This window comes from Tremella mesenterica (genome assembly GCF_000271645.1).
Source record: "Tremella mesenterica DSM 1558 unplaced genomic scaffold TREMEscaffold_1, whole genome shotgun sequence".
Lineage (NCBI taxonomy): Eukaryota > Fungi > Basidiomycota > Tremellomycetes > Tremellales > Tremellaceae > Tremella > Tremella mesenterica.
Genome location: NW_006711225.1, coordinates 2,977,163 through 3,003,947, shown reverse-complemented (window position 1 = coordinate 3,003,947; position 26,785 = coordinate 2,977,163). Strand labels below are relative to the sequence as shown.

Below are 26,785 nucleotides of genomic sequence, written 5' to 3'. Positions count from 1 at the left end.
AGCAGTGTGCGGCGACAATTCAGAACGGAGACCGGAGGGTGACTTTGGAAAACAAGGTCATCTTGACAGGAACAATGTGTCGTCAAGCTAAGTTCAATCATAGCTCCATGCTCCAGGTCCGTCGTTTTCGCTTCCAATCGCCTAAGCTTAGTACAATACATCCAATGATCATCTTTCCAAAAGTATACACCCTGTTCATTTAGTGCATGGCGACGTAGAAGAGTCTCCACTCCGTGCTTAAGTGTTTCCACCTCATTCGCCTGCTTTTAACACTACGACCCGTCAACCAACACTCCTCCACACAAGGCACCCTCAGCACTATTTGACTTACTCTTTCGACCACCGCAAAGGTCCTTTGACACCCTTCATCTCCCAAACCCACCTTTCTCTATCTCATGTCTTTTTATCCCATGCTCTTCTTGCCACCTTCCACAATCCTCTGAATCTCTGAGCTTTTCACCCATCTCGAGGTCCTTCTCTTATCCGGACCATCCGGGTGAACCACCATGACTTCACCTCAACTCCTCCAATCGCCTATGATCTACTCTCCTACTTCTTTACTTCAATGGGACGAAGCGACCGTGCATCAGTTCTTCAGACGGATAGGATTGCCTAATTATGAAGGGGCCATCTATGGTACGTGATTTTCCGCTACCAGTGATTCATGATGGTGGATGGTGGGTTACGAATCTGACGGACAGATCAAGGTATCACTGGTGACGTATTGGCCGTCATGGACCACGCGTCTCTCCTAGATTTAGGAATGGAAAGTATAGGACATCGATTGAAGATTCTGAGAGCTATTTGGGAATTAAAAAATGAACAAGGGTTGGAACTGGGAGATGAAGATTGGCGTCCAGATGGTGCGCACTACTTTTCTTGTTCAATAACATAAGGGAGAGCTGAAAAAGATAGAAGGTCAAATGGTTGGCCCAAGAGCAGCTGTGGATGCTGTGGATAAACTCAAAGCTGTACATACGGCAGATTTAGGAGCTCTGTATGATTATATCGATAAACAACGTGAGTTAGACCAAGTTGGTTGACCGATTGCTGTTGACGGATGAAGACGTTCGTTTGATGAAACTCGAGTGGGCATATCGAAGGATTGTGTCTTGCATGGAAGAAAACGGACTTCAGGTCAACGCTTCTTCCTCTTCCGACGGTGACGATCTTAGAGCTAGTAGCCTGGAGTTTAACACAGATCATGGAATGCCAAGATGGGACGACTATAGCAATGGTCATAGTAGAGGTAGTGATGGGGATGAAGGAGAACCTGTGAGCTCTTTTCCTTCTCACTTTCTCGCGAATCCTTGAGAAGATGCACGGAGAGATGAATTTTCTGATTATCAGGGACCTACCACGAAAGCCAACCGAAGAACTTCAGCGATATTTCCCTCTTCTTTGGCATCATCAACAAATTCCAACTCAATCCCTCCACTCACTTCCGATTCAGCAACTTTCCAAGACTCTTTCACACCTACCACCGCCAACGCCACTATCACTTTCGATTCCCCTGCTTCCAATATTCCTGAGAAACCTCATCATCCACGTCCCGCCGCCATTCAAGCCCCACCTTTCAGTCGACTCAATTCTAGTGGAAGTATCACCTCTCCTCCTCCAGGTGCTTTACCAGTCGCTGCTGCAACACCTGGCTCAAGCTCGGGTCAATCAAAGGGATCATCCTTAGCACCTGCGTCAGCCTTCAGCGGTCCTAGTCTCACACCAGCTAGTTCCAGATCCAATGCCACATCTGCATCGGTTGACGCCAAGACACAGGCAAAGAATGCGGCTCACTCTGCGGCGAAATCTTTCAGAGTCACATTGGAAGATCCATGCTTCAAGGTCTTACCGGCTGCTTTGAAAAAGTATAAGATCAACGACGATTGGAAGAAGTATGCTTTGTTTATCTGTTTTGGCACAACAGGCAAGTCGTTCTTCGCCCTTCTGTCAATGACGACAAACGCGCTGATGGTACCAGAACGATGTTTGAGCTACGACGAAAGCCTTTGCTGTTATTCCAAAAACTCAAAGAGGGTGGTCAAAAACCAGTCTTCATGCTACGACACATCGTGAGATCCTCTTAGTATACGATGGAACTCAGCTGAAATGTCAGCGCGATGTTCGATCTCCTATTGCTGTAGCTCAACAAAAACAACTCGCAAAACTAGGTCTACCCCCTACTCACCCTAACAGCGTTCTTCCACGTAACAAACCCGTAGGAGAGTCCTCCTCGTCTCCTACCAAACCTTCAAACCTACAACCTCTCGCTCAAGGCCAGTTGAGACGAGCAGGAGACGATACCACACCTAATGGCGCTGCTTTCCCGGAACTACCGAGTCCAGGACTGAGAGAAGGAGAGTCCATGGCTCATAGCTTGCCGAAGAGTGCCACGACCACAGGGACACTAGTGGATAAAGATGGGAATGTGCAGAGTGTGACTTATGCAGTGGCAATCTATCCGTAAGTATTTCACGCACATGATTTCTTTCATCTGCTGATCGTCAGGTATATTGCCGATCGACAGGATGAGTTTGACGTGGCAGTGTGAGTACTTTCAGCTACGCACGTCAGAAGAGATTCGGCTGATATCCAGTGGGGCGACATTTGTCATCTTATCAAAAACGAAAGGGTGGTACATCGTTCAAAAAGATCCGGAGGGTACAGGGAATATCATACCTGAGCATTCCCGTTCGGGATGGGTTCCAGCAGGTTAGTTCATGCTACTCTTCAGCATGTCTCACACCAAATGATTCTTGTAAAGGAGGTAGCAAAGCGACTGAGAGACTAATCTCCAGGGTGTCTATTGGAACTCTCCCAACCTATCTGCGCGGTATGTCCCTCAGGTGAAATAAATTCCGCCTATCCAGGTCTATCACGTTTACCTCCGTCTGCGATAGTGTCATCTTCGTATCCTGGCGTGGTACTCATGGATTATGGACCTCAAGGGGAAGATGAGGTGGCCCTTCGAGAAGGGGAGAAAGTGAGAGTGTATAAGAAATACTGTCATTGGTCATATACGTGGGTACTTTCTCCATCTTGCAATTCCCCGCCTCTCTTGACACACTATTATATGTTCCCGCTCAAAATCTCATTCACTCGCTGATCCTTGCCAACCACTTTCGTGACCACCATTCTATTGTGTACGATGAAAGCGCCGACGTCCCTGTGACAGACGTTGGAATAAATTTTCTAGAGTACGAGGCTAAATGTTGACCGTCAGGATCAAACAAGACTCTGGTGAACGGGGATGGGTACCAGCATGGTTCATCGGTAAACTCAGCGGTTCAGATTCCGCCCCTACATCAGCGGCCACACCGAGTACCGCGTTGCTTTCTGGTGGGTCGGCGGGATCAAACTACACCAATGAAGAGGACGGGGACGAAGGGAGGGACTAAGCCGGCGACGAATGAGCGGGATAGAGCAGAGGATCTTTGATTAAATCTGTTGTTCATAGGTTTGAAAGCACTCATGCATACCTTGGTGTATGTTCCATGTTGCCTCCCATCGTTTATGCGATAGCTACACAGAAAATCTGGCCCTGTAGGACTTTAGACCACCCGACAACGGCAAGGAATGTTTGCCAGCTGTTCCTCCCCCACTTTGGGTGGAGGTAACAAAATTCCGTTGACTTTCTTCGTCTTCGTCTCCGTCTCTTGTCCCATATTTCATATACACCACCTACAGTGACCGGTATACCAAATCCCAACACCGGAAGTAGCTGACTATGCTTCGACCTGGATCTCTCATCTATCTCCACCCTCTTCCTTTAAGCAAACTACGAACTCTTCTTCCTCGTTCATTCCGCCCGAATAACAGACAAATCTCCTCTTCGTCCAACACTATCATCGACACGACCGTCGAGCAAAGTAGCTCAATTTTCGACCCCTTAGCCTCTCTCCTTCTTTCTTCTCCGTTACCTTCTTATGGATTGACGATAATACTCCTCACTATCGCCTTGAGAGGCAGTGTGACGCTCCCCATGACTTTGTGGCAGAGACGGAGGTTGGAAAGAGGACGATTATTGGTTTCCCCTGCAATGAGAAGGTGGAATGAAGAATTGGCTGGACCGATAGCTAAGGAAAGTAGGAAGAAAGGGTTGGATTATGCTGGTTACAAGAGGGAGCTGAAGGCAGCTGTAAGTTTCTATCACTTATTCTTTCCCCCTCTTCATTCTCTGAGTGTCGCGCATCACTACCAGGCCTTCGCATGGCTCCACTTTTTACTTAGGAAGGGTGTTTGTCTCTCTATATATGTCTGCAAGTTTTCTATACGTAGGTTATACCCTCGACTTTCCGTTCGAGATAGATGTCACCGCCGGTCCCGATTATAGAAATATGAGGAGGAGAGGTTCCCTAGACGCATAATGGGATGAGTCAAACACAAATGTGTGCTTACTCCAGCTTGCTGAAAAACAATCCCAACTACACAGGAAATACCACACACACCCATTACCTACATTAATCGGACCGCTGGCAGTACACATTCCGCTCCTGATCTTATTCTCCAACACCATCCGTCGTGCTCTCGAATTACCCCTATCTTCCATGGGCTCGGAAACGTTTTCATGGCTCTCGCAATTGGGTCAGCCAGATGGATCGGGGATCTTACCTGTCTTAGGGGGTATGTTGGCTTTTGCCAATGCCGAAATGGCCAGTAGGAGGGTACGGGGGATGACAAAAGCGGAAGATGGCACTGCTCCTCACCCACCCTCATCATCATCCAGCCGAATCGCTTCTTCTTCTACCCCTTCGACCTCTTCTCAAGAAGCTGGCAGATCGAGTCCGCAGGTTCGATCGACGACTTTAACGGCTGAAGGAACTTCGGCTCCGACGCTCCAACCATACGGCAGTACATCGAAGCCATCTCCAGCTGATCATTCCGCCAATCCCTCACCGAGTACGGAAAACCGAAGCGTTTCGGGATCATCACAGGCGCCACGAAGGAAGAAGGTCGATCCCGATTTAGTGAAAAAGAGGAAATTGTCTACTTCGTCAATATTGCTTGCCGGAGAGGAAAAGAGGACCATACCTGTAGAACACCTCACCGACGTGTCTCTTGGAGAGGGAAAGCCTAATGCGGTGAGGGATAGCGAGATAAGGAGCACGTTTGTCACGGCTGCAATGAGAGTGGGAGCTGTGTTATTCATTCCCATAGCCTCTCAAACACCTAGTGTAAGTGTTCCTCGTGGTTGAACGTGCTTCCGGTTGACGTCCAGGCCGTGGCACTCTACTGGACTACATCCATGGCTTTCACATTGTTCCAGAATCATATCTTCGACGTGTTAGACAGACGTCAGGCGTCATTGTTTTCCTCATGTTCCACTTCCGCACACAGCTTAACCCGGCTCAATCAAGTTCAACATGAAGGGCGAACAACCAAGACAGTAAAGGACTAGTATTGTCAGGACCAGATATTGAAGATAGTCTGTGTCAATGAGCTATACAGTGGGGTGCCGTGACGGACAGAACACGCGTTCCTTAGTAATTTGGCTGTGATGTCATGATGTCCACCTTCTCCATGCCGCATCTCAGTTATTTGAAACAATGCAAGTATAAACCATTCACAAAGCTTGTTCATTTGACCAAAACAAGTATATCTGGAGTTTCAAGTTCAATTTACTTGACGGAAACTATGGAGCTACACAGCCAGGAAGGAGAGAGTGTTTTTGAGATTTTGGGTGGTGTGGCACATTCATGGACCATTTCTTCTTTTCTTGCTAGAGACTTGGTTTCACAGTTTGAGTATTCATCAAGGGGGATGTCACGGCCGTCGAATAACTTCTTCCTAATAGACCGACGGTCGACGAACCTCGGCTAACTTGATGCTTCTAACTCGATGTCTCACCCAACCAGGAGGGTGCAGGCGTTGAAAGGAACGTAACTACGACGTACTTTGACGTAGTTACTCTATGTTACAACCCGGATAATGTCCTAGGGTCGTAACCCATATCATACCAAGAGCTGATCTCATTTTCTCACATTCTCAAGCCACAAGCCACCGAGAATCTCATGAGACAGGGCATCTCTACAAGATCTCAATGAGACACAAGACATCTCTAGGAGATACATACGAGATCTCTATGAGACATCAGTCATCTCTATGAGATCCATACGAGATCATCCCAAGACAAGAGACAACTCTACAAGATCTCTAGGAGATCTCTACAAGACATTCAGGGAAACACGAGATTAGCATGAGAACATGAGACATGAAGCAAGAGAATATACCGAGAAGGTTATGAGACATCTCTACAAGACATCCTGAGATGTCTCTTGACATGTCTCTAGGTTTGTCTCTGTGTAAAGTATATAAACCCCTTCCGTAGAAACCGTAGTTCTTCTTCTTCAAGGATCAAAATATTATTTGCCACTCTACAAAGACCTCCTCTTGACTTATACTTATTTTCGACACACCTCCCTCGACAAAACCCTTGTCCACATCATCACACACACTCTCATCATCATCTCGACTTGCTCGGATCCTTCGCAAGTCACTCTAGTCGTCCGACCAAATCACAAGTCTACGAACAACATAATACTAACCGTCGTTGTTCAAGCTAACTAAACAGTTATAGTCCACCTGTCTTTGATTCATTAAGGTCTGTCAAGGACAGGACCGTGACAGTATATTTGGATCCTTCACACTTGTGATTGGTCATTACCTGTCTAGTAAACTCTTTTATCAAGACACCACCATGGCACCAACCCGTGCAGAATTAGAAGCTAGACTTGAAGAAGTCTTAGCCCATCAAGAGACCATTCAACAAGAAAACAATACTTTACTTGAAAGAGTAGCCGCTCTTACAATCTGTCACGCCCGTCGAGCAACTACTTCCTAACAGACCGACGGTCGACGAACCTCGGCTAACTTGATCCTTCTTAATCGATGTCTCACCCAACCGGGAGGGCGCAGGCGTCGAAAGGGGTGTAACTACGGCGTACTTCGCCGTGGTTACTCTAACTGGGGTTTTGTTCTACTGATGGCGATGTATCTCGATTTGTAAATAGCTATCTCTATCTATCTTTCACTACTGACAACAATCAAGGATCGCTGAAGAACTTCAGCGATCTTCTCAGCTAATATTGTTTATTCCTCCTAGACGTTCATCCAACCCTCTCGCGCTTTGACGTACTTCGACGCACTTCGTCCAACTTCCCCGAGCCCTCGGCCATCCTCTTCCTCCTTCGACTAACTCCGCCTAACATCGCCGCACTTCTGCCTCCGTTGTCCCTACCTAGCCTAACTCCGCCTAACATCGCCGCACTTCTGCCTCCGTTGTCCCTACCTAGCCTAACTCCGCCTAACATCGCCGCACTTCTGCCTCCGTTGTCCCTACCTAGCCTAACTCCATCTAACTTCGCCGTACTTGGTCTCAGATGTCCTGAGTTACGTGTAGAGTAAAGAGTTAAGGTGTGATAGGGGTTTTGATGGTCAAAGGAGGGTCATTGCTGGTGGAATAATCGAGGTGGTGGAATAATCGAGGTGTCACGACGTAGTTCGTGACACAATCCTCCTTCAAGGAGAAATACCAGAAAATAATAATACACAAGATGTAAGTGCCGAACGTGAGCTGACACCTGCAGAACAACACCATCCCTCAGTAGCACCAACTACTACAACCAATGCTACTCGTCCTCAAGAACCAAAGGTTGCATCACCTGAATACTTTAGTGGACAACGTAATAAGCTTACAACCTTTATCACTCAAGTAACAATGGTTATCACGCTTCAGTCTGCTCGTTTTCAATCTGAAGCTACAAAGGTATTGTATGCGGGATCTTTCTTACGTGATACTGCTTTCCTCTGGTTTCAACCTTTTGTTGTTGCTACTCCCCAGCCAGCCTTCATGACAGATTTCAAACTCTTCTGTGATGAACTCAAGAAGACGTTTGGTGATCCAGATGAGGTTGCCACTGCTGAGAGACAACTATATGCTCTCAAGCAAAGAGGTTCGGTCACATCTTACCTGGCAGACTTCATGCGCTTTGCTACCCTTGTCAAATGGAATGATGAAGCAAAGGCTGCTCAATTCTATCGTGGCCTTAAAGATGCTATCAAAGACGAGCTTTCTCATGTTGGGAAGCCTAAGTCTTTCAAAGATCTCCAAGACATTGCAATACGTATTGACACACGCTTGTTTGAAAGACAAGTAGAGAAAGGTGAGCGTACAAGTACTGCTAACTCACAGGTACGGTTTACACCCCGCTCAACAACTTATGAGCGCTCTCAGACAACTTACCGTCCATCTGAGAACCTACGAGCCATAGCAACATCAACCTCAACTTACACAACCAAAAGAGGTAAACTCACTCCTGCTGAGTATCAAAGACGTAAAGATAATAATCTTTGTCTCTACTGTGGTGACAAAGGACATATGGTACTCAAATGTCCAGTTGCACCACCTCACCGCAAACCTGCTAGATATCAAGCTAGCATGGTAAGTACAGTCAAACCCAAAGCTATCCCATCGGGAAAAGCTTGAACCCCCAGTCTACAAACCACGGTAACCTGGGGTTGGAGGGTAACGAGAAACAGGTCTCCGTTTCACTTGGCTCCACATTTCCTTCTATTGAAAACTTTGATATAACCCAAAAACAGTTGACTCTGCCATTCCATTTAAAAGACCACAAAACTATATATCACGCTCTAATAGACAGTGGAGCTAGTAATAATTTCATTGATAAAAGACTTGCTGAAGAAAACAGATTAACATTAGTAAAAAGAGAACCCACTCCGCTATACCTCTTTGACGGAGCAGGTAAACCGTCAACAGTAAAATTTGAGACAGTTGCTTGTCTTAACTTCCTTTCCCCCTTTGGACCTTGTTGGACTAGGTTACTAGTCACCAAGTGTCATCTTTGTCCAGTTGTGCTTGGCATTCCATGGTTACGCCAACATGACCCGTTTATTTCTTGGTCAAGACTTTCTATACAACCAAGTTCTATTTGGCCTACTAATTGTACAGTAGGGCCATCATCATGGACAGCATCAACATCCAACACATCTGTGCGCATAGGGGAGGTGACTGGAATAGTACCTCTGCCCTCTTCAGATGAGGCAACAACATCTTCTACGCCTCACGAGTTCAACCTAGCGGTGTCGACTACCACTAGGCCGTCCACCTTGACAGAAGTCGACTCTGACAAGGCCGATTCAGATCAGGCTTTAGTGCCCCCTGAATATCATTCTTACCTGGGTGTCTTTAGTAAACAGAGCGCTGATAAGCTCCCAGATCACCGACCCTTTGATCACCATATACCTTTGGAAGATGGGAAAGTTCCACCATGGGGACCCATCTACTCTCTGTCTGATACAGAGTTGAAAGCACTTCGAGAATATCTGGATGAGAACTTGAAGAAAGGTTTTATTGTACCTTCTGAATCACCAGCAGGAGCACCTATCCTTTTTGTGAAGAAAAAGGATGGTTCGCTTCGACTCTGTGTGGATTATCGGGGGCTCAACAAAATCACAATCAAGAATCGATACCCTCTCCCTCTCATCTCAGAACTTCTTGTCACGGACGGGGTCTAATCCCCAAGGGGTAGGCAAGGTGACTGGAATGGGGCTGTAACCCAATACTTGTCTCGGGCTCGTAGAGCTGAGGAGTATACAGAGGGTGACAAGGGACTGAGGGGACTGAGGGGACTGCAAGATGTCAGGCTGGGACTGACTGGATTGACACAAGATCCATAGGTGGGGAACAACCTGTTTGGAGGGGGTATTTATCCCCATCAAGCGGGTTGCTCAACATGTCTACGGAATAAACTAGAAAGCGCAATCGTGGGAAAGATTGCTCAGCGAGCAGACTGAATTACTACTTTGGGAAAGTGGAGGCAGGCACTGAATGTTCCGGACTATGGATGATTGCTCAGCAATCAGCCAGAGTTACTACTTTGGGAAGGTGGAGGCAGGCACAGAATGTTCCAGAGTGTGGAGGCTTGATAAGCAAGTGGAGGTAAAGGTGGAGGCAACGGTAGAAGGTTCCAGCATGTGGAGGTGGAGGTGGAGGTATTCAGGGGTATGTGTTTCAAGTGTCTGATTGCGCAAAAGCACTTTGGCAAGTGGCAGATAGGTGATGTATGACACTTCTGGACCGCCTGCGCACAGCCAAGCTCTTCACCAAAATAGATTTGCGAGGCGCATATAACTTGTTGCGCATAGCAAAAGGCGAGGAATGGAAAACTGCCTTTAGGACCCGCTATGGCTTATTTGAATACAAGGTGATGCCTTTTGGGTTAACAAATGCCCCAGCATCCTTTCAACATCTCATGAACCACAATTTCCGAGACATGCTTGATCACCATGTCATCATCTACCTTGACGACATATTAGTATACTCCCCAGATGTTAAATCCCACATCAGACATGTCTCCCAAGTGCTGGAACGCTTGCGTGAGACAGGCCTTTATGCTAAGGCTGAAAAGTGTGAGTTTCACACTACATCCGTGGAATTTTTAGGGTTCTTCATTAGTCCTAATGGGGTTTCAATGGACAAGAAGAAGGTGCAGTCAATCATGGACTGGCCTTCCCCAACAACACTTACAGAGCTTCGATCTTTCCTTGGTTTTTGTAACTTTTACAGAAGATTTATCAAAGATTATTCCAAGATTACAACACCACTTACAACTCTTACCAAGAAAGATCTTCCTTTCACATGGGGTCCATCTCAACAAGAAGCATTCATTACACTCAAGAACGCTTTCACATCTGCAGATCTGTTACGTCATTACAACCCCAATCGACAACTCATCCTTGAAACAGATGCCTCTGATTACGCTATTGCAGGTATCCTTTCCCATGAAGAAGAGGGAAGACTTCACCCTATAGCCTTCATGTCAAGAAAGATGCTCCCAGCAGAGCTTAATTATGAGATTCATGACAAGGAAATGCTAGCAATAGTAGCATCATTTAAGGAGTGGAGACATTACCTTGAAGGTGCTTTACTTCCGATCAAGATTTACACAGACCACCGTTCATTAGAATACTTTACTACATCCAAGCAACTCAATCGACGCCAAGGAAGATGGTCTGAGCTCCTTGCGGATTTTAATTTCAACATCCTTTATAGACCTGGGATACAAGGAACTAAACCAGATGCTCTCACTCGTAGAAGAGATTATCATCCAAGAGAGCGTGGTTCTAGCCTTACCACTGAGGCAAACCCTCAGAATTTCCAACAGCTTCTCAAACCTGGTCAGTACTTAGCAGCAGCAAGTGTGATGGACATCGCTTTGGAGATGAGTACCACATTCAGAACTGCTTTGGAGACAGACACGGAAGCCAAGGATTTTCTTGATAAAGCAAAACAACCATCAGACCAACACCCCTTTACCATTAACCTTGATGGTCTATTACTCCATAGGAATCAGTACTATGTTCCATCTACGGGTAATCTTCGACTCATGGTTACCAAACAGCATCATGATTCACTACTCTCAGGGCATCCTGGGAGACGAAAAACTATCCAACTCATCCAACGCCACTATTGGTGGCCAGGTATGAGATCTTATGCCAACCATTATGTGGATATGTGTGACATATGTCAACGTACAAAATCAAAACGTCATCAACCTTATGGAGAATTGAAATCGTTACCCATCCCACCTTATCCATGGTCATCAGTTTCCATGGATCTCATCAAACAACTACCGTCTTCAAACAGTTACAACTCCATTCTTGTTATTGTGGATCGACTTACAAAACAAGCAATCTTTATACCTACCACTACAAATCTCACTGCAGAAGAAGTAGCAAAGCTTTATCTACGTCATGTCTTTTCTAAACATGGAATTCCACAGAGTATTGTCTCTGATAGAGGATCCGAATTTACTTCTAGGTTCTGGAGAGCATTTACTGAATCATTGGGTATTGAGCTTGCTTTGAGCACAGCCTTCCACCCTGAAACAGATGGTCAAACAGAACGTGTCAATCAAGTCCTAGAACAGTATCTAAGGGTCTTTACATCCTATCAGCAAGACAACTGGGAAGAGCTGCTTCCTCTTGCGGAATTTGCCTACAATAATGCACCACATTCCTCCACCGGAGTATCACCCTTCTTTGCAAACAAAGGTTACAATCCACAATCCACCTTTGTACCTTCCAAAACTCAAGTTAACGCTCCAATAGCAACTACATATGTTGCAGACCTATCAAAACTACATGATTATCTCAAGGATGAGATTAAAAAAGCAAATGATGCTTCCGCAAAAGCATTTGATAAGGGACGTCTACCATTACCTGATTACAAGATTGGAGATAAGGTATGGTTATCAGCCAAGAACATCCGTACAACTAGACCAACCAAGAAACTTGATCATCGATATCTTGGACCATACACCATCATGGCAAAAATATCATCTCATGCTTATCAATTGGATTTACCACCATCAATGCGTATTCATAATTTTTTCCATGCTCAATTACTTGAACCTTCTCATGAAAACACTATCCCTGATCCTGTTCAACCTCCACCTCCACCAATAGAAGTTGAAGGACAAGAAGAGTATGAAGTTGAAGCAATCTTGGACAGTAAATACAACAGACGTTTCAAAGAACCCAAAAGATATCTAGTCAAATGGCTCGGTTACAATGAAACAACCTGGGAACCACCATCAAATCTTCAAAATGCAATGGACCTAGTCAAAGCTTTTGACAAAGCGCACGGAACATGATAAGCTCTTATAGGAACATTGCCTGGAATCACCCATCAACATTTAATATTTTCCTTGGTCCAATGGTGTTGGATCAGGTGATCAGTTCCAGTGTGTGGAGGTTTGGGTTCAAATCCCCTCTGCACCACTGTGTTTTGACCGGGAACCCTGAGACAGAGACACGTCACGTGCACTCCTCGTTGGTATACCTCAAACACAGAGCTCTGATCACCCGGAGGTTCACTGGACTCCGTCTAAACACCAGTTAAAGGGGTTTTGCCCCAGAGATAAATTTTGGGGGCTGAAAGGCCCATTTTTGCACCAAGGGAGACATGAAAAGTATCAAATCATCTTAAAAGTCATCCTAACCGACAAGACAATTCATTCTATCTATCATGGAGGCTCTATACCCTCTAATTTAAGTAAAGAAAATAGAAAAAAGAAGAAAGACAGACGTTGGACAATCAACCCATAACCGTCTCTTCGTCTCCATCAGGATCTCCTCCTCCGGCATGTACCATTGCCTTGACCTGTGCAATCATTTCGGAATGCATTGCCCTAGTCTTATCCTCCTGTACTCTCTCCGACTGATCCCACTGAATGAGGAAAGCTAGATGAGCTGAGACTTGCATAATGGAAGGTCCCGCACGATGAGTAACTTTTGGAGTAGAGTTTGAGGGACCAGGCGACAAAGGATTGGCTACCCTTGCAGTACCAAGAAAGAATACATCCGGCGACTTCCAATTAGCTATCTCCCTCAAATAAAATATGAAGATACAAGGGGAAACTCACCGGCAGATCCACCCTTACCTCCCTCCTTGGATTCCTTCGATGAACTCCATCATCTTCCTTGATCAAAGAACATGGGATACCAAGACGGACACAGTCATAGCATTTGGTGTTCCGGCCGTACTGAATACAGTCGCGAGTACCACGAGCAGCTTCAGAGCATTGTCGACATTTGATGGCACGATATACACCATGTTGGTCAATCTGTTGCATAAGAGCATGACGAGCACGGGTCTATTGTCAGCAATATGAAGAGAACAGGACACAATAACTAATCCAAACTCACTGAACGAGACCAAGTCACCTGTTCATCTTCTTCTTCATCCTCCACCACCGCCGCTGGTACTGCTGCAGGTACAACTTCACCATTACCCATATCCATCTCCATCCAGCTGACAGGACCAAATAGCTCAGGAGCCAGTTCATCTTGATTGTTGTTGTCAGGTTCTTCGAAGAAGTCGCTAGCAAAGTCAACATCGCTGACATTGAATTCCAAGGGGGCATAGTCAGCAGCAAGCCCAAGACCTTCGAGATTATCGAGATTGACATTGTTACCCATCTACAATATCAGCATTGCACCGACTGGGGTAGAAGGGAGTACCTACCAAACCCAGGGCTGCCATCATCCTATCCTCATCTCTAGCCCTAGCAATGGCATTGGCCATGCTATTCCAGTCAATTGCCGAAAGGTCAATGGTACCGTCAAGAATATTATCCATACTTTCAAGAATATTGAGGGGGAAGAAGAAATACGACGGCCAAGAACCCAAGTATATAAAGGAAGAATAGAGACATACTCTATCTGGACAAGAGACGTCTCATTTTCACACGCTTCAGGGACTTTGATAAGAAAATTTGGAAGAATATGACGTGCTCAGATGTCGTTTAACAGTTGAGCAGTGGTTATAGACGGAAAAGAAGAGAAATGTACAGGCTCGACTGTCACGAACTACATCGTGACACCTCCATTACTCCACCAACAATGACCCTCCTTTGACCATCAAAACCACCATCACGCCTTAACCTTTTTACTCTACACATAACTCAGGACTTCTGAGACCAAGCACGGCGAAGTTAGACGGAGTTAGGCTAAGTAGGGACAATGGGAGCAGAAGTACGGCGAAGTTAGACGGAGTTAGGCTAAGTAGGGACAATGGGAGCAGAAGTGCGGCAATGTTAGGCGGAGTTAGTAGTCGGAGGAAGAGGATGGCCGGGGACTCGGGGAAGTTGGACGAAGTGCGTTGAAATACGTCAAAGCGTGAGAGGGTTGGATGAACGTCTAGGAGGAATAGATAATATTAGCTGAGAGGATCGCTGAAGTTCTTCAGCGATCCTTGATTGTTGTCAGTAGTGAAAGACAGATAGAGATAGCTATATACAAATCGAGATACATCGCCATCAGTAGAACAAAACCCCAGTTAGAGTAACTACGCCGAAATACGCCGTAGTTACACTCCTTCCGACGTCTGCGCCCTCTCGGTTGGGTGAGACATCTACTCAGGAGCGTCAAGTTAGCCGAGGTTCGTCGACCGTCGGTCTGCCAGAAGATAGTTGTTCGACGGCCGTGACATCGACGGAGCTCGCCGCTTAAGAAGGAGGGGATACTGTTACGACCCGGATAATGTCCTAGGGTCGTAACCCATATCATACCAAGCGCTGATCTCATTTTCTCACATTCTCAAGCCACAAGCCACCGAGAATCTCATGAGACAGGGCATCTCTACAAGATCTCAATGAGACACAAGACATCTCTAGGAGATACATACGAGATCTCTATGAGACATCAGTCATCTCTATGAGATCCATACGAGATCATCCCAAGACAAGAGACAACTCTACGAGATCTCTAGGAGATCTCTACAAGACATTCAGGGAAACACGAGATTAGCATGAGAACATGAGACATGAAGCAAGAGAATATACCGAGAAGGTTATGAGACATCTCTACAAGACATCCTGAGATGTCTCTTGACATGTCTCTAGGTTTGTCTCTGTGTAAAGTATATAAACCCCTTCCGTAGAAACCGTAGTTCTTCTTCTTCAAGGATCAAAATATTATTTGCCACTCTACAAAGACCTCCTCTTGACTTATACTTATTTTCGACACACCTCCCTCGACAAAACCCTTGTCCACATCATCACACACACTCTCATCATCATCTCGACTTGCTCGGATCCTTCGCAAGTCACTCTAGTCGTCCGACCAAATCACAAGTCTACGAACAACATAATACTAACCGTCGTTGTTCAAGCTAACTAAACAGTTATAGTCCACCTGTCTTTGATTCATTAAGGTCTGTCAAGGACAGGACCGTGACACTCTATCTAAAAGGGGTCTTTACTGATGGCGATGTATCTCGATTTATATTGTGGCTATCTCTATCATTCTTTCACTACTGACAACAATCAAGGATCGCTGAAGAACTTCAGCGATCTTGTCATGTCCGTCGAATAACTTGTTTCCAAAAGACCGACGGTCGACGAACCTCGGCTAATATTCGAAGTGTACAACGAGTACAATTACAATGATAGTAAAGAGTTGCATTGCAGACTACAGAATAAAATCGTATTACCAATCCGTATCGTAGTTACGTGGCATTACTTCAACACTCCCCCTAATGACACTGACTCCAACAAACTAACATGTTCTAAACCAACTAATGAGATCATATCGTAAACCAATGGGATCCGTATCGCAGACCTGGACGTACGGGATGAAAAGGCATGAATCACGAGCAAACCAGGAAATCTCGTGTGCACAGTACAAAGTGCTCGGTACGACGCTCGCTCTATACGATTCCAGAGATGTCGATTTCGAATCATGTGGATCGTGATCCGAATCAACAAGATGAGTGTGGGAGGTGAGGAGTGTCACGAAGTGACAAGACAGTTTGATAGTGATAGTGATAGGATGGGTTGGGTATTTAACCAGCGACCGGCGGTATGCAGTAACCGCCGGTTAATAGGCCTTTTAGCACAGTGGTTTAGACCACTATCTCTGAAGGGCACTGTTATATTGTCCCAATGCTGGTTAGTTGGTCTCGTGACAAGGAGAGATACAGAGTGTGATATCAAACCGTGTACCAGTCAAACTCGAAGACAGTTCTTTTCGTGTGGTTCTCTTGGTAGGATCTGTGTAAGGAAATCCGAGTCTTGCAATTCGGATCATACGTATTCGAGTTTCAATTCACCATTGTATATCTTCTCACGAATGTAATGATGTTGTACGTCTATATGCTTCGATCGAGCATGCGTACCAGGATTGTGTGCCAATCGTATCGCACTTTGATTATCGCCATTAAGTCGTGTTGTAACTTGCTTGAAACCAAGTTCAGTCAATAGGCTTCGTATCCATACGGCTTCACAAGCAGCTTCTGCGGTTGCGATATACTCCACATCCATCGTAGACTGCGCGATCGTAGCTTGTTGTTACGGAGTAACAACCAATCGAGAGAACTCCATCGAATTTGACGGATTAGGAAAGAGAACAGCGGGAATTGGAGGCAGTGCTGCAGTAGGTAGGGACGGGTTTTCCCTTTTCGAGATTTCCCCACTGGGTTTGCTCAAAAGCGGTTTTTTACCTGTCCGAGTATGTACATAGACGCTTGCAGTAGGACTGAGAGGAGGACGCGGACTCTTGTAGATAGTATATAGTGCAATCAGCAAAGTACCAACTTTGCTGATTCTTCAATATCATTCTTTGGCTACATCGATTGCAGAGGAGACACGATCCATCACATAGCACCAGAGACACATAGATTTCCACAAGACTTCCATCGAGTTTGACCCAACCTGCGACCTAGTCATCGTGTTTCCAGTACCGTTACACTTGTCTTCGAGATTGCCATTGAACCGAGCTATTACAAAACTTGAATAGATAGCCAGACGTAGACTTTCGTGTCTCCGTACAACCAGCGAAATCCGCATCAACCCATCCTTCGAGTTGATACGGTTCTCCCCCAAGCTTGATGTAATGATCCTGCTTGTGAGGATCACCACAAATAAATAAATGTAACCTACCCGTAGGGCTGGATACTGTCGGAACTCTGTGATGTGGATAATACTAGTCAACAATGGATCAAAGGTCAGTAATGGTCAGTAAAGAGTGTATCAAGGAAACTAAAGAGGGTCTGAGAGAGGATGGAGGAAAAAGGAGGAGAAGAAGGAGGAGAAGAAGGAGGAGAAGAAGGAGGGAGAAGAAGAAGTGAGAAGAAAGACAATGGAGGAAGAGATCCCCCTCAGACCCAGCTTATATACATGATTGGGGTTCCGTAGTACGGAACAGCTACGCCATATTTTACGGTACGGGGATTATTACGGATTAGAAGTCCTCTAAGGAGAGGGACAACTTGATCACGAAAAGAGAATAGGAGGAATAGGGTTCTTGCTAGGGAGGATTACAATAAGTATGAGATGAGTGATAAGGAGAAGGGAGAGGAAGGGGACTATGGACTACTCCTCATGTAGGGGACAGCCAGGTTCACTACATCACCCCCGGCGGCAAGTAAGCCTGGTCCCCAGGCTTGTCCACTTACATTAGAAGTTAGTGTGTTGTGGATGGGGTAGGGATGTGTTTTATGCATCCCAATTTTATGTTTTTCTGATTTTTTTGTGTTTTTATTGTTATTATGATACTAATCTATGAAGTCCTACGATCCAAATCTATCGACCGTTATCACCTAAAATCATTCTAGAAGAGAAGCAGAAAAGACGTGTTTTATTCTATTGAGGTGGCAGAGGTCTCCATCTCGCCTGGTCTCCATCTGTCAATGTGAAATTCAAGTATCTTCTAATTCTTCCTGGTCTCACATTTGGATTCTTAGCCCACCAGTCGTCATGAGCCTTCTTACCTTTTTCGTTCTTAAGGAGTTTCCATTCTATATGAGTACATTTCCTCACCCTTCCGTCTGGAGTCTTCTTGTCCACCTTATAATAGATCTTTCCCTCAAAGCGTCGCATTTCAAACGCCGTGATTGTCCAGGTTTCCTCTGGAGTAGTCAAGATAATGGACTTGTCATTGGTGAAAGGAGCCGGTAAAGTTGTAGGGGGTGGAGTGGTAGGAGGTGGAGTCGGAATTGGAGTGGGGTTATGAAGGGGTGCCGCCGCTTGTTGAGCCGGTTCGCTTGTTCCTTCACCAAACGTGTTGCGCAAGGACCCCTTTTGTTCGCGTTGTTTCCCTGCACAATTAGCCTGTAAGATCGTCCAATTTGAAGAAGAATTGAGGGAGTGGTGTGGTAAAATGCGTACTAGAGTGTTCCTCCCAATGTGAATTCCATGCTTCCGCCAAATCTTCATGTAAACTGAGGTCCGTGCCGCTAATCTCCATATTTTCAGGCCTGCCGCAAAGAGAATCGAATTCTGAGAAGGTTCTATCACAGGAGGACCACTGGCCGAAATAGTTATTGGCCGATGAACAAGGGGATTGAGGAGAGTAGTTTGGTGAAGAGGGAGGGTTAACTTCCGCCTGGTATATCTCGGGACAGAAGGTAGCTAGCGTCGAGATCTCTTCGCGAGTATCTGCGTAACAGTCAGATCTTTATTTTATGTTAAGCTAGCGTAAACATACAATTGGCAGAATGCGGAAACGATTGAGGAAATGTGTTTTCGTATGGATTTTGAGCCGCCAGAGTTGAGGTACCAATAGTATGGCCTTCCTGCGCAGAATTGAATTGATCGCCGGCATCTGCTTCAATTAGAGCGATCAAAAACTCTGTAGAAAGCGGAGAGTCAGACCTAACAGGAAAACCCATGAACATCGCTGAAGCCGCATTATTCGTAAATGCGCAACTTGGTGAAGATAGGTCTCCATATAACATGTCAATTTCTTGTTGGACCGAGGCCTGTGGTGCTAATAATTCTTCTAAGTGTCTCAGCCTTTGTCACAAGTGGTTAGAAGGCAACAAGAATTGGTCTGTGGTGTTTGTTTGGACTCACCAAGAGTTACTCCTGGCGATATGGCCCGTTCTTTCCCCTTATATACACCCGATCCATTGTTGGTCTCTATCTCGGTAATTACAGGACCTGCACTTGCGATCTTGGGATCGTTTGAAAGCTCTTTGTTGTGTCAGCAGGTCCACCAATTCTCGAGGCACCTGGAGCGATATTGTTTGTGTGTTGAGTAAATAAAGGGGAAGGAATACAAGAATGAGAGGAAGGAGTGGAAGGAGATTGTCGATAACCCACCCTCAGGAGCCTGGAACTCTTTCATAAGTGCTTTGAAAGCCTCAAAAAGCGGTAAATCACAGTTCTTGATCATTGTATACCCTTCAGGGGACAAGCTGTCGTTCATCTTGTTGGAGTATAGTTGGAAAATAAGTAATGGCGAGGTAGGAGATGTGAATTGGGGGAAGAGTGGGGGAGGTGGAGGTGAAGTCGGAATCAAAGTCAAGTGGGTCGATAATTTTTTGGCTCTAAGTCCAGCCTTATAAGTGTTTTGTGGTACGGGGATTCCTACGGGACTCTACATGTCTACGGGAATTATTACGGGAACTGGGCCGTATCCGTACTGTGTCCCGTATGTGTGTACGTGAATGTTCTTCTATGCTACGGAAATCTCCTTGAGTGGTACGGGGATGACTTTGAGTGGTACGGGGCTGACTGTGGGTGGAATGGGGATGTTGTTGAATACTACGGGACTGTTCCTGTCCTGTTTGAATGGGCTCCTGTCTGTTGTTCCAGTAGTCCTGTAATGCTAAAGGTGCATTCTCAAGATTAGATTCGGGTTCCCATGTGTCGTCATGATCAGCATATCCTTTCCAGTGGACAAGATAGTGCCTCTGCTTGTGAGGTCCATCTCTGTGGTCAAGTATGATGTCTACTTCATAAGTCGGAGCACTCTCAGCTGTCCCAGGGTCTATAGGTGGAGGTGGTGGTTGTGTGCGTGAGGGGAATGGGTTGGCGCGAAATTGTTGAAGATATTGACTGTTGATGACCAGGTGTGCTTTGATATGAGGAGGTAAATCAATCTTGTACGAGGTCGGATTGACAACCTTGAGCACATCGAATGGTCCAACGTATTTTGGTTTAAGCTTCTTTGATCCTGAACCCTTGATGAATGGTGGGCTCAGGTATGTTGTTGAGACCATTACCTTGTCACCTACCTTAAAAGGCCTTTCCTTCCTTCCAATGTTGTATTGTCGAGCTTGTTCGTGCTGAGCCAAGACAAGCGCATCCTGTGCCTGTTGTTGTAGGCTCTTGAGGTTATCGAGAAATTCTTCTGTTGCAGGTACGTCACTTTGTGCAAGTGTGAGACAATCCAGAGGTGTGAGGGGTTTGTAACCAAGGTCCAGTTCAAACGGAGAGAGGCCAGTGGACTGATGTGTGGCGGAATTGTAAGCAAACTCCAACCTGGGAGATGATCAGTCCAGTTGTCCTGTCGGTAGTTAACATAATGGCGGAGCATTTCCTTGACTGTTCGCACCATACGTTCTGATTGTCCATCTGTTTGGGGGTGGTAAGGAGTTGACATGGCAAGCTTCGTTCCAAATCTCTGAAATAATGCCTTCCAGAAAAGGGACGTGAACTTGGTGTCTCGGTCTGAGATGATGACACGAGGCATACCATGAAGGGGAATGATGTGGTTGAAGATGTGCTGGGCAGTATCGGTTGCTTTGTCAGTTGTATGACAAGGGATGAAGTGAGATCGTTTTGTGAGTTTGTCGGTTACTATCAGTATCATATCATTCTTGTCTTTTCCGGATGCTGGTAATGGACCTGCAAAGTCCATGGCAATTGTATGCCATCTCTGTGGTGGAATAGGCATGGGTTGAAGAAGACCTGAGGCTCCTTCAGCAGATGCTTTGTTCCGTTGACATGATTCACAGGAGGTCACATATTGCCGCACATCCTTGTGCATTCCAGGCCAGAAGAACCGTCGCGAGATGAGTGATAATGTCTTATGAACACCAAGGTGACCAGCACTTATGGCATCATGGTTGTCGTGAAGGATGTTGAGTCGTAAGTGGTCTGCAGATGGGATGCAGAGTCGTTCAGTTCCGGTGAGAGGGTCCCTGTAAGCCAAGAGTCCGTCTTTATCAAGGGTGAATCGTGCGTTGAGCGCAGTTGGGTTATCAGATTGCAGGTTCTTGATGATGTTGTGGAGCCGAGTGTCATGTTTGTATCCGTTCTTGACTTGAGTGAGGAATGTTGTGGAGAAAATGGCTTGTGAAGTAAAGAGAGGTGTGTTGGTGGTAGGATCCGAATTCATTTCTACATCTTCCATGGCTGAATTGACAGTGGGTAGAGGAGCTCTGGAGAGACAGTCAACATTTGAATGGAGCCTGCCTGCCCTATGGCGAATAGTCATCTGGTTGTGATAGGGTTGCAGTTCCATGGACCATCTTAGAAGTCGTCTATTATTCCCTTTGAAGTCAAATAACCACTGGAGTGCAGAATGATCAGTGATCAGAGTAAATTTTACACCATCAAGGTAGGGTTGGAGTTTGGTGACAGCCCAGACTATACCTAAGCATTCCAGTTCACTAGCTGTATAATTTTTTTCTGCAGGCGTAAGTGATCTGCTGAGATAGACAATAGGGTGTTCTCTATGTTCATCATCAAGCTGAGCCAGTACAGCACCTAGACCAATAGCCGAGGCATCTGTGTAAACAATGAAAGGTTTAGTGTAGTTAGGGTGGGCAAGGATGGGGGTGGTGGTGAGGCAATTACGCAGCTCCTCAAATGCCTTTTGGCATTCAGGCGTCCAAATATATTTGGTGTTCTTTGTGAGGAGAGCATGGAGAGGGGAGGCGATAGCGGAGAAGTTGGAGACAAACCGATGATAATAGGTACACATACCTAAATAGCGTTGGAGTTGTTTGATTGTGGTGGGGGGTTCCATTTCCTTAATTGCTGCTACTGATTTTTCCAATGTTCCAATTCCAACATTACTGATGGAGTGTCCAAGGGCTTCAATTTCCTGGTAAGCCAGCCGAGATTTTGAGGGACTAAGGGTGATCCCTGATTTTGTAATGAGTTTGAGGATAGTGTCAATGTCGTGAAGATGAGTGTCAAAGTCATTGCTGAAGATAATGATGTCGTCAATGTAGACCAAAGCAATTTGCCATTTGTATCGGCCAAGTACCTTGTCCATGAAGCGTTGGAATACTGGGGGACCATTTCGCAGTCCAAAAGGCATACGATTCCATTGGTGAAGCCCTTGATGTGTTCTGAAAGCAGACTTTGGTTTGTCTTCTTCAGCAATAGGTATTTGGTGGAACCCTTTGTTGGCATCAAAAGTACTGAACCATTGCTTTCCTGAAAAATGAGTAAGGATGTCATCAATACGGGGAAGTGGATATTGATCAGCTTTGGTCACATCATTGACTTTTCGAAAGTCAATGCAAAACCGATCCTTCCCTTTCTGTCTCACCAGTATTGCAGGCAAAGCCCATGGTGAGTCAGATTCTTCAATGACACCTTGTTCAAGGAGTTCAGCAATAGTTTCGTCAATTACTTGTCTTCCAGCAGGAGAGGCATGGTAGGGGGCTTGAGAGATGGGAGAGGCATCTCCAGTGTCAATTGTCATCTCTGCCAGAGTTGTTGATCCTAGCTGCCGTGCTCCATAACCAAAAGCCATGTAGTTGTTTTTCAGTACCTGGATGAGTTGTTGTTGTTGAGTGTTGGAGAGGGAGGGGTTGATTGATAAGTCATCGAGGGGGAAGTTGTTTTGGTGAGTTTTGTTATCAAAGTGTGTTGTAATGTCATGAGTGTTATGATGGGTTGAGTGAGATATTGGAAGAGCTGCGGGAATAGCCGGGAAGGAATGTCCAATTTTTGTACCAGCTTTGAGAGTGATAGGTTTGTTGCCAAGGTGAACGATATGGGCAAAATGGTTGGAAGCTTTTGAATTTCCAACAGATCTTCCAACATGCAAGTAAGATCCCAGTGATTTAGGATTTACCACATAATAAGGTGTTGAAGGCAAATCAGTGATAATAATTCCAACTTTATGTTGATAACCTGGCTGAAAAGTATAAGTCTCCTTGAGTCGAATAGCCTTATCAGGAGACTTGCCTTCAATCAATTGACGGTCTGGCTGTTGACATGTGGTGGGTATGGTCCCAGGGATTGTTTTGAAAGTGAGTGTGTTGTTGGCAAGGTCGATAACAGCGCCCATGGGTGATAGAATGTCATTCCCTAAGATTATTTTTGTCAATAAGTCAGGCACCAAGAAGAATGCTACTGGGACAATGATATGATCTTGCTCTGTTGAGATGAAGTTGAGATCAATTTCAATCCATGCAACAGCATTACTCCTGCCTAAGCCTCGCAGTTCAAACTTGTCAAGAGGGTTAGTCTTCACATTGGGTAAGTACTGTTTAGCATAGTTAACATCCATCAGTGATATTGATGAGCCCGAATCAATGCAGACTCTGTGTAGAGGTACATTTGCTGCATCTGACTTCAACTTTGCAAGAGAAAAGACTGGTGTCTTATCTTTGTGAGCATCTTGCAATGTCAATTCCTGCAGGTCTGGCATTCCGTCAATCTGGTCCTTAGCCTTGATATGGATGTGGCGGTGGGACTGATCGTAAGCTTTTGATTGAACTGAATTTACTGATGGTGTCTCACCTTCCACTGGAGTTGAAGTATTGGTGGTTGGGCGAGAGTTGTTTCGAGCTTGCCATTTGTTACCATTATTGTTGGGAATGGAGTTGGGAAAGGTTTGTCGAGGTGGAAAACAATTAGAGTTTGGGTTAGGAGTGGGTGGTGGGGGATTAGAGATTGTTGGGCGGAGGGGTGTCTGCAATGGATTACCTTGGGGAGTTTTGTTTGGGCAGTCTCGCCTCCAGTGATATCCACCACAGACACATGGAGTGCGAGGCATAGATGTGATTTGATTGCTGTTGTAAGCTCGAGGTAGTCCAGAAGTTGAGTTTGTTGTTGTATTTTGTGTAGTGTTGAAGCGACCTGTAGATATGTTAGCATTATTCAATGTGGAAGAGGAACGATACTGTGATTGATTACCTCGGCGCAAGCCTGGTTCCAAGTCCATCAGGTGTCTCCTAAAGTCCTCCAAAGTCATTAAAGGTGTAATGCCAGCCTTTATGAGTGGGTGCATACTGACAGGAATACCTGTGAGAAGGTCATCAATCAAGTCAGCATCCGGGGTGGTTGGAGGGTACACATAGCGCTGGAGATTAGTTTTGTCCTGGAAATAGTCAGTAAATGTTTCATTCACACGGAGGGTGCGATAAAGACATTGTCTGCGAAGGGTCAGCTTATGATTAGGGAGATAGAAAGCATTACAAAGAGAGGTTTTCCAAGCATCCCAAGTGTTCAAAGCAGCACGGCGGATTGAACCTAGCTGTGTGAACCAAGTTGAAGCTTTGCCAACCAGGATCAATGGAAGTTGTTGAAGTAGAACCTTATCCTGAACACCAGAGTATTCAAAGATTGCAGATACTTTCTCGATCCATTGATCCACATCCTCATTATCTCTACCACCAAACTTTGGTAAGTCTGAGGCCTTGAGTTTAAGAGAGGAATTATGGTCATCAGTTCCAAAAGGAGCAGAAGCACTGCGGCGCTGAAGAGCAGCACGGAGTTCAGTTACTTCTTGTTGTGCAGCCTCCTGATCTTGCTGAGTGGTGGCAAGTACATCCTGAAGATGTGCTTCAAGCTCTTGTTCCTTGGTACGCATGGAGTGTCGAGCTTCCTGAAGTTCGATGTTGGTGTCTTGAAGTTGTTGTTGGAGTTGAAGTACCTGTTGGGTCAGCGTAGCAATACTTTCCTGTTGTCCAATCTGATCTTCATCAGTTGGGGCAGGAGGATTTTCTTGAGGTGGTGGCGGAGTTGGTGTGGGGGAAGTATCTGCAGCAGGGGGAGCAGATGAAGATCTATGTCGAGATGGTGTTGGGGTGAGAGGTGAAGTTGCACCTATGTTGAAGGGAATTGCAGGAGCATTCGCAAGGCGAGTGGTAAGTCGAGTTGCAGGTCGGATAGAAGTCATCTTGATGTTTTTGGTGCTTATTTGTGTTTCTGTAAGTTGTAAGTTGCAAGTTGTAAGGAGCCTTGAGATAGTTTTGAAGTAGTTATTGAAGTCTTGAGAGCTAGAGGTGTCAGTAGTAGAGAGCAGTAGGCAGTGGTAGTACCAGTAGGAGTACTAATAGGAGGAGGAGGAGGAGAGGTGCACAGGGGCACAGAAGGACCTATAGTCCAGCTTCTGCAGAAGCTCTTCCCAGATATCCCAATGGAGTCTGAGGTGAGAACTCACCTAGTTGCACGGAACTGATATGGGCGAGCGGTTGGCCAACCTAGAGGAGGAGTCAGAGTAATAGTGGAGTAGTGAGGCAGTCAGAGTAGTAGTCAAGATCTAGAAGTTAGCTTTACAGGTGATGAACCTGTACTGTATGTTGATTAGAGAAAAGAAAAGAAATGGAACTCAGCTTTTTTTTTCGATTTTAAATTTTTTGGGTCGTTATATCTGGCCAGATAGTAGTCGTTAAGTCGTTAGAAAATTTTTGTTGAGAGGTTGTTGGTAATCGTTGGTGTTACTACTAACTGATGGATGTCAGTCAATAGTTGTTGAAGGTTGTTTTGAAGAAGGTACAGTCAATAGAGTATAGGTTGAGGAGTAGTAGTGATGATATCTAAAGATGGAATGACAGTGGAGAAGGACAAAGGAATGTTTGAGCAAGGGTTAGATGATGGTGAAGGAAGGTCAAGTGATGATGAAGGAGGACAGAGTGGTGATGAGTGAGGATGAAGTGATGATGAGTAAAGGGGTTTCAGTGACTTACTCAAGTACTAATCCAATAAACCAATGACCAAGGTTGAGCTAGCACTAAACCACAAGACAGAAAGAATCCGGATGAGCGCCCCAGTTGTAATGATCCTGCTTGTGAGGATCACCACAAATAAATAAATGTAACCTACCCGTAGGGCTGGATACTGTCGGAACTCTGTGATGTGGATAATACTAGTCAACAATGGATCAAAGGTCAGTAATGGTCAGTAAAGAGTGTATCAAGGAAACTAAAGAGGGTCTGAGAGAGGATGGAGGAAAAAGGAGGAGAAGAAGGAGGAGAAGAAGGAGGGAGAAGAAGAAGTGAGAAGAAAGACAATGGAGGAAGAGATCCCCCTCAGACCCAGCTTATATACATGATTGGGGTTCCGTAGTACGGAACAGCTACGCCATATTTTACGGTACGGGGATTATTACGGATTAGAAGTCCTCTAAGGAGAGGGACAACTTGATCACGAAAAGAGAATAGGAGGAATAGGGTTCTTGCTAGGGAGGATTACAATAAGTATGAGATGAGTGATAAGGAGAAGGGAGAGGAAGGGGACTATGGACTACTCCTCATGTAGGGGACAGCCAGGTTCACTACACTTGAGAACGT

The 26,785-nt window shown here is 45.5% G+C and overlaps 4 protein-coding genes across 4 annotated transcripts; 3 read left to right on the top strand and 1 right to left on the bottom strand.

Moving 5' to 3' along the window:
- Positions 1-154: 154 nt before the first annotated feature.
- TREMEDRAFT_72866 (uncharacterized protein) lies at positions 155-3,497 on the top strand. The gene is made up of 11 exons (XM_007002100.1): positions 155-636; positions 702-863; positions 916-1,020; positions 1,124-1,275; positions 1,351-1,946; positions 1,979-2,069; positions 2,114-2,460; positions 2,506-2,544; positions 2,594-2,709; positions 2,796-3,018; positions 3,221-3,497. Exons 1-11 carry the CDS (start codon positions 507-509, stop codon positions 3,393-3,395), a joined length of 2,136 nt encoding a protein of 711 aa, XP_007002162.1. The 5' UTR covers positions 155-506; the 3' UTR covers positions 3,396-3,497.
- A 227-nt stretch (positions 3,498-3,724) lies between these two features.
- On the top strand, positions 3,725-5,395 carry TREMEDRAFT_58928 (uncharacterized protein; the record flags this gene model as incomplete). Its single annotated transcript, XM_007001394.1, has 3 exons — positions 3,725-4,135; positions 4,401-5,171; positions 5,216-5,395. The coding sequence occupies 3 exons, from the start codon at positions 3,725-3,727 to the stop codon at positions 5,393-5,395; spliced, it is 1,362 nt and encodes a 453-aa protein (XP_007001456.1).
- Positions 5,396-13,114: 7,719 nt separating this feature from the next.
- Positions 13,115-14,104, bottom strand: TREMEDRAFT_58925 (uncharacterized protein; the record flags this gene model as incomplete). Its single annotated transcript, XM_007001393.1, has 4 exons — positions 13,115-13,387; positions 13,443-13,673; positions 13,726-13,998; positions 14,045-14,104. 4 exons carry the CDS (start codon positions 14,102-14,104, stop codon positions 13,115-13,117), a joined length of 837 nt encoding a protein of 278 aa, XP_007001455.1.
- Positions 14,105-16,260: 2,156 nt separating this feature from the next.
- TREMEDRAFT_58924 (uncharacterized protein) lies at positions 16,261-17,764 on the top strand (the record flags this gene model as incomplete). The annotated part of the gene is made up of 4 exons (XM_007001392.1): positions 16,261-16,469; positions 16,770-16,953; positions 17,466-17,523; positions 17,682-17,764. 4 exons carry the CDS (start codon positions 16,261-16,263, stop codon positions 17,762-17,764), a joined length of 534 nt encoding a protein of 177 aa, XP_007001454.1.
- Positions 17,765-26,785: the final 9,021 nt, after the last annotated feature.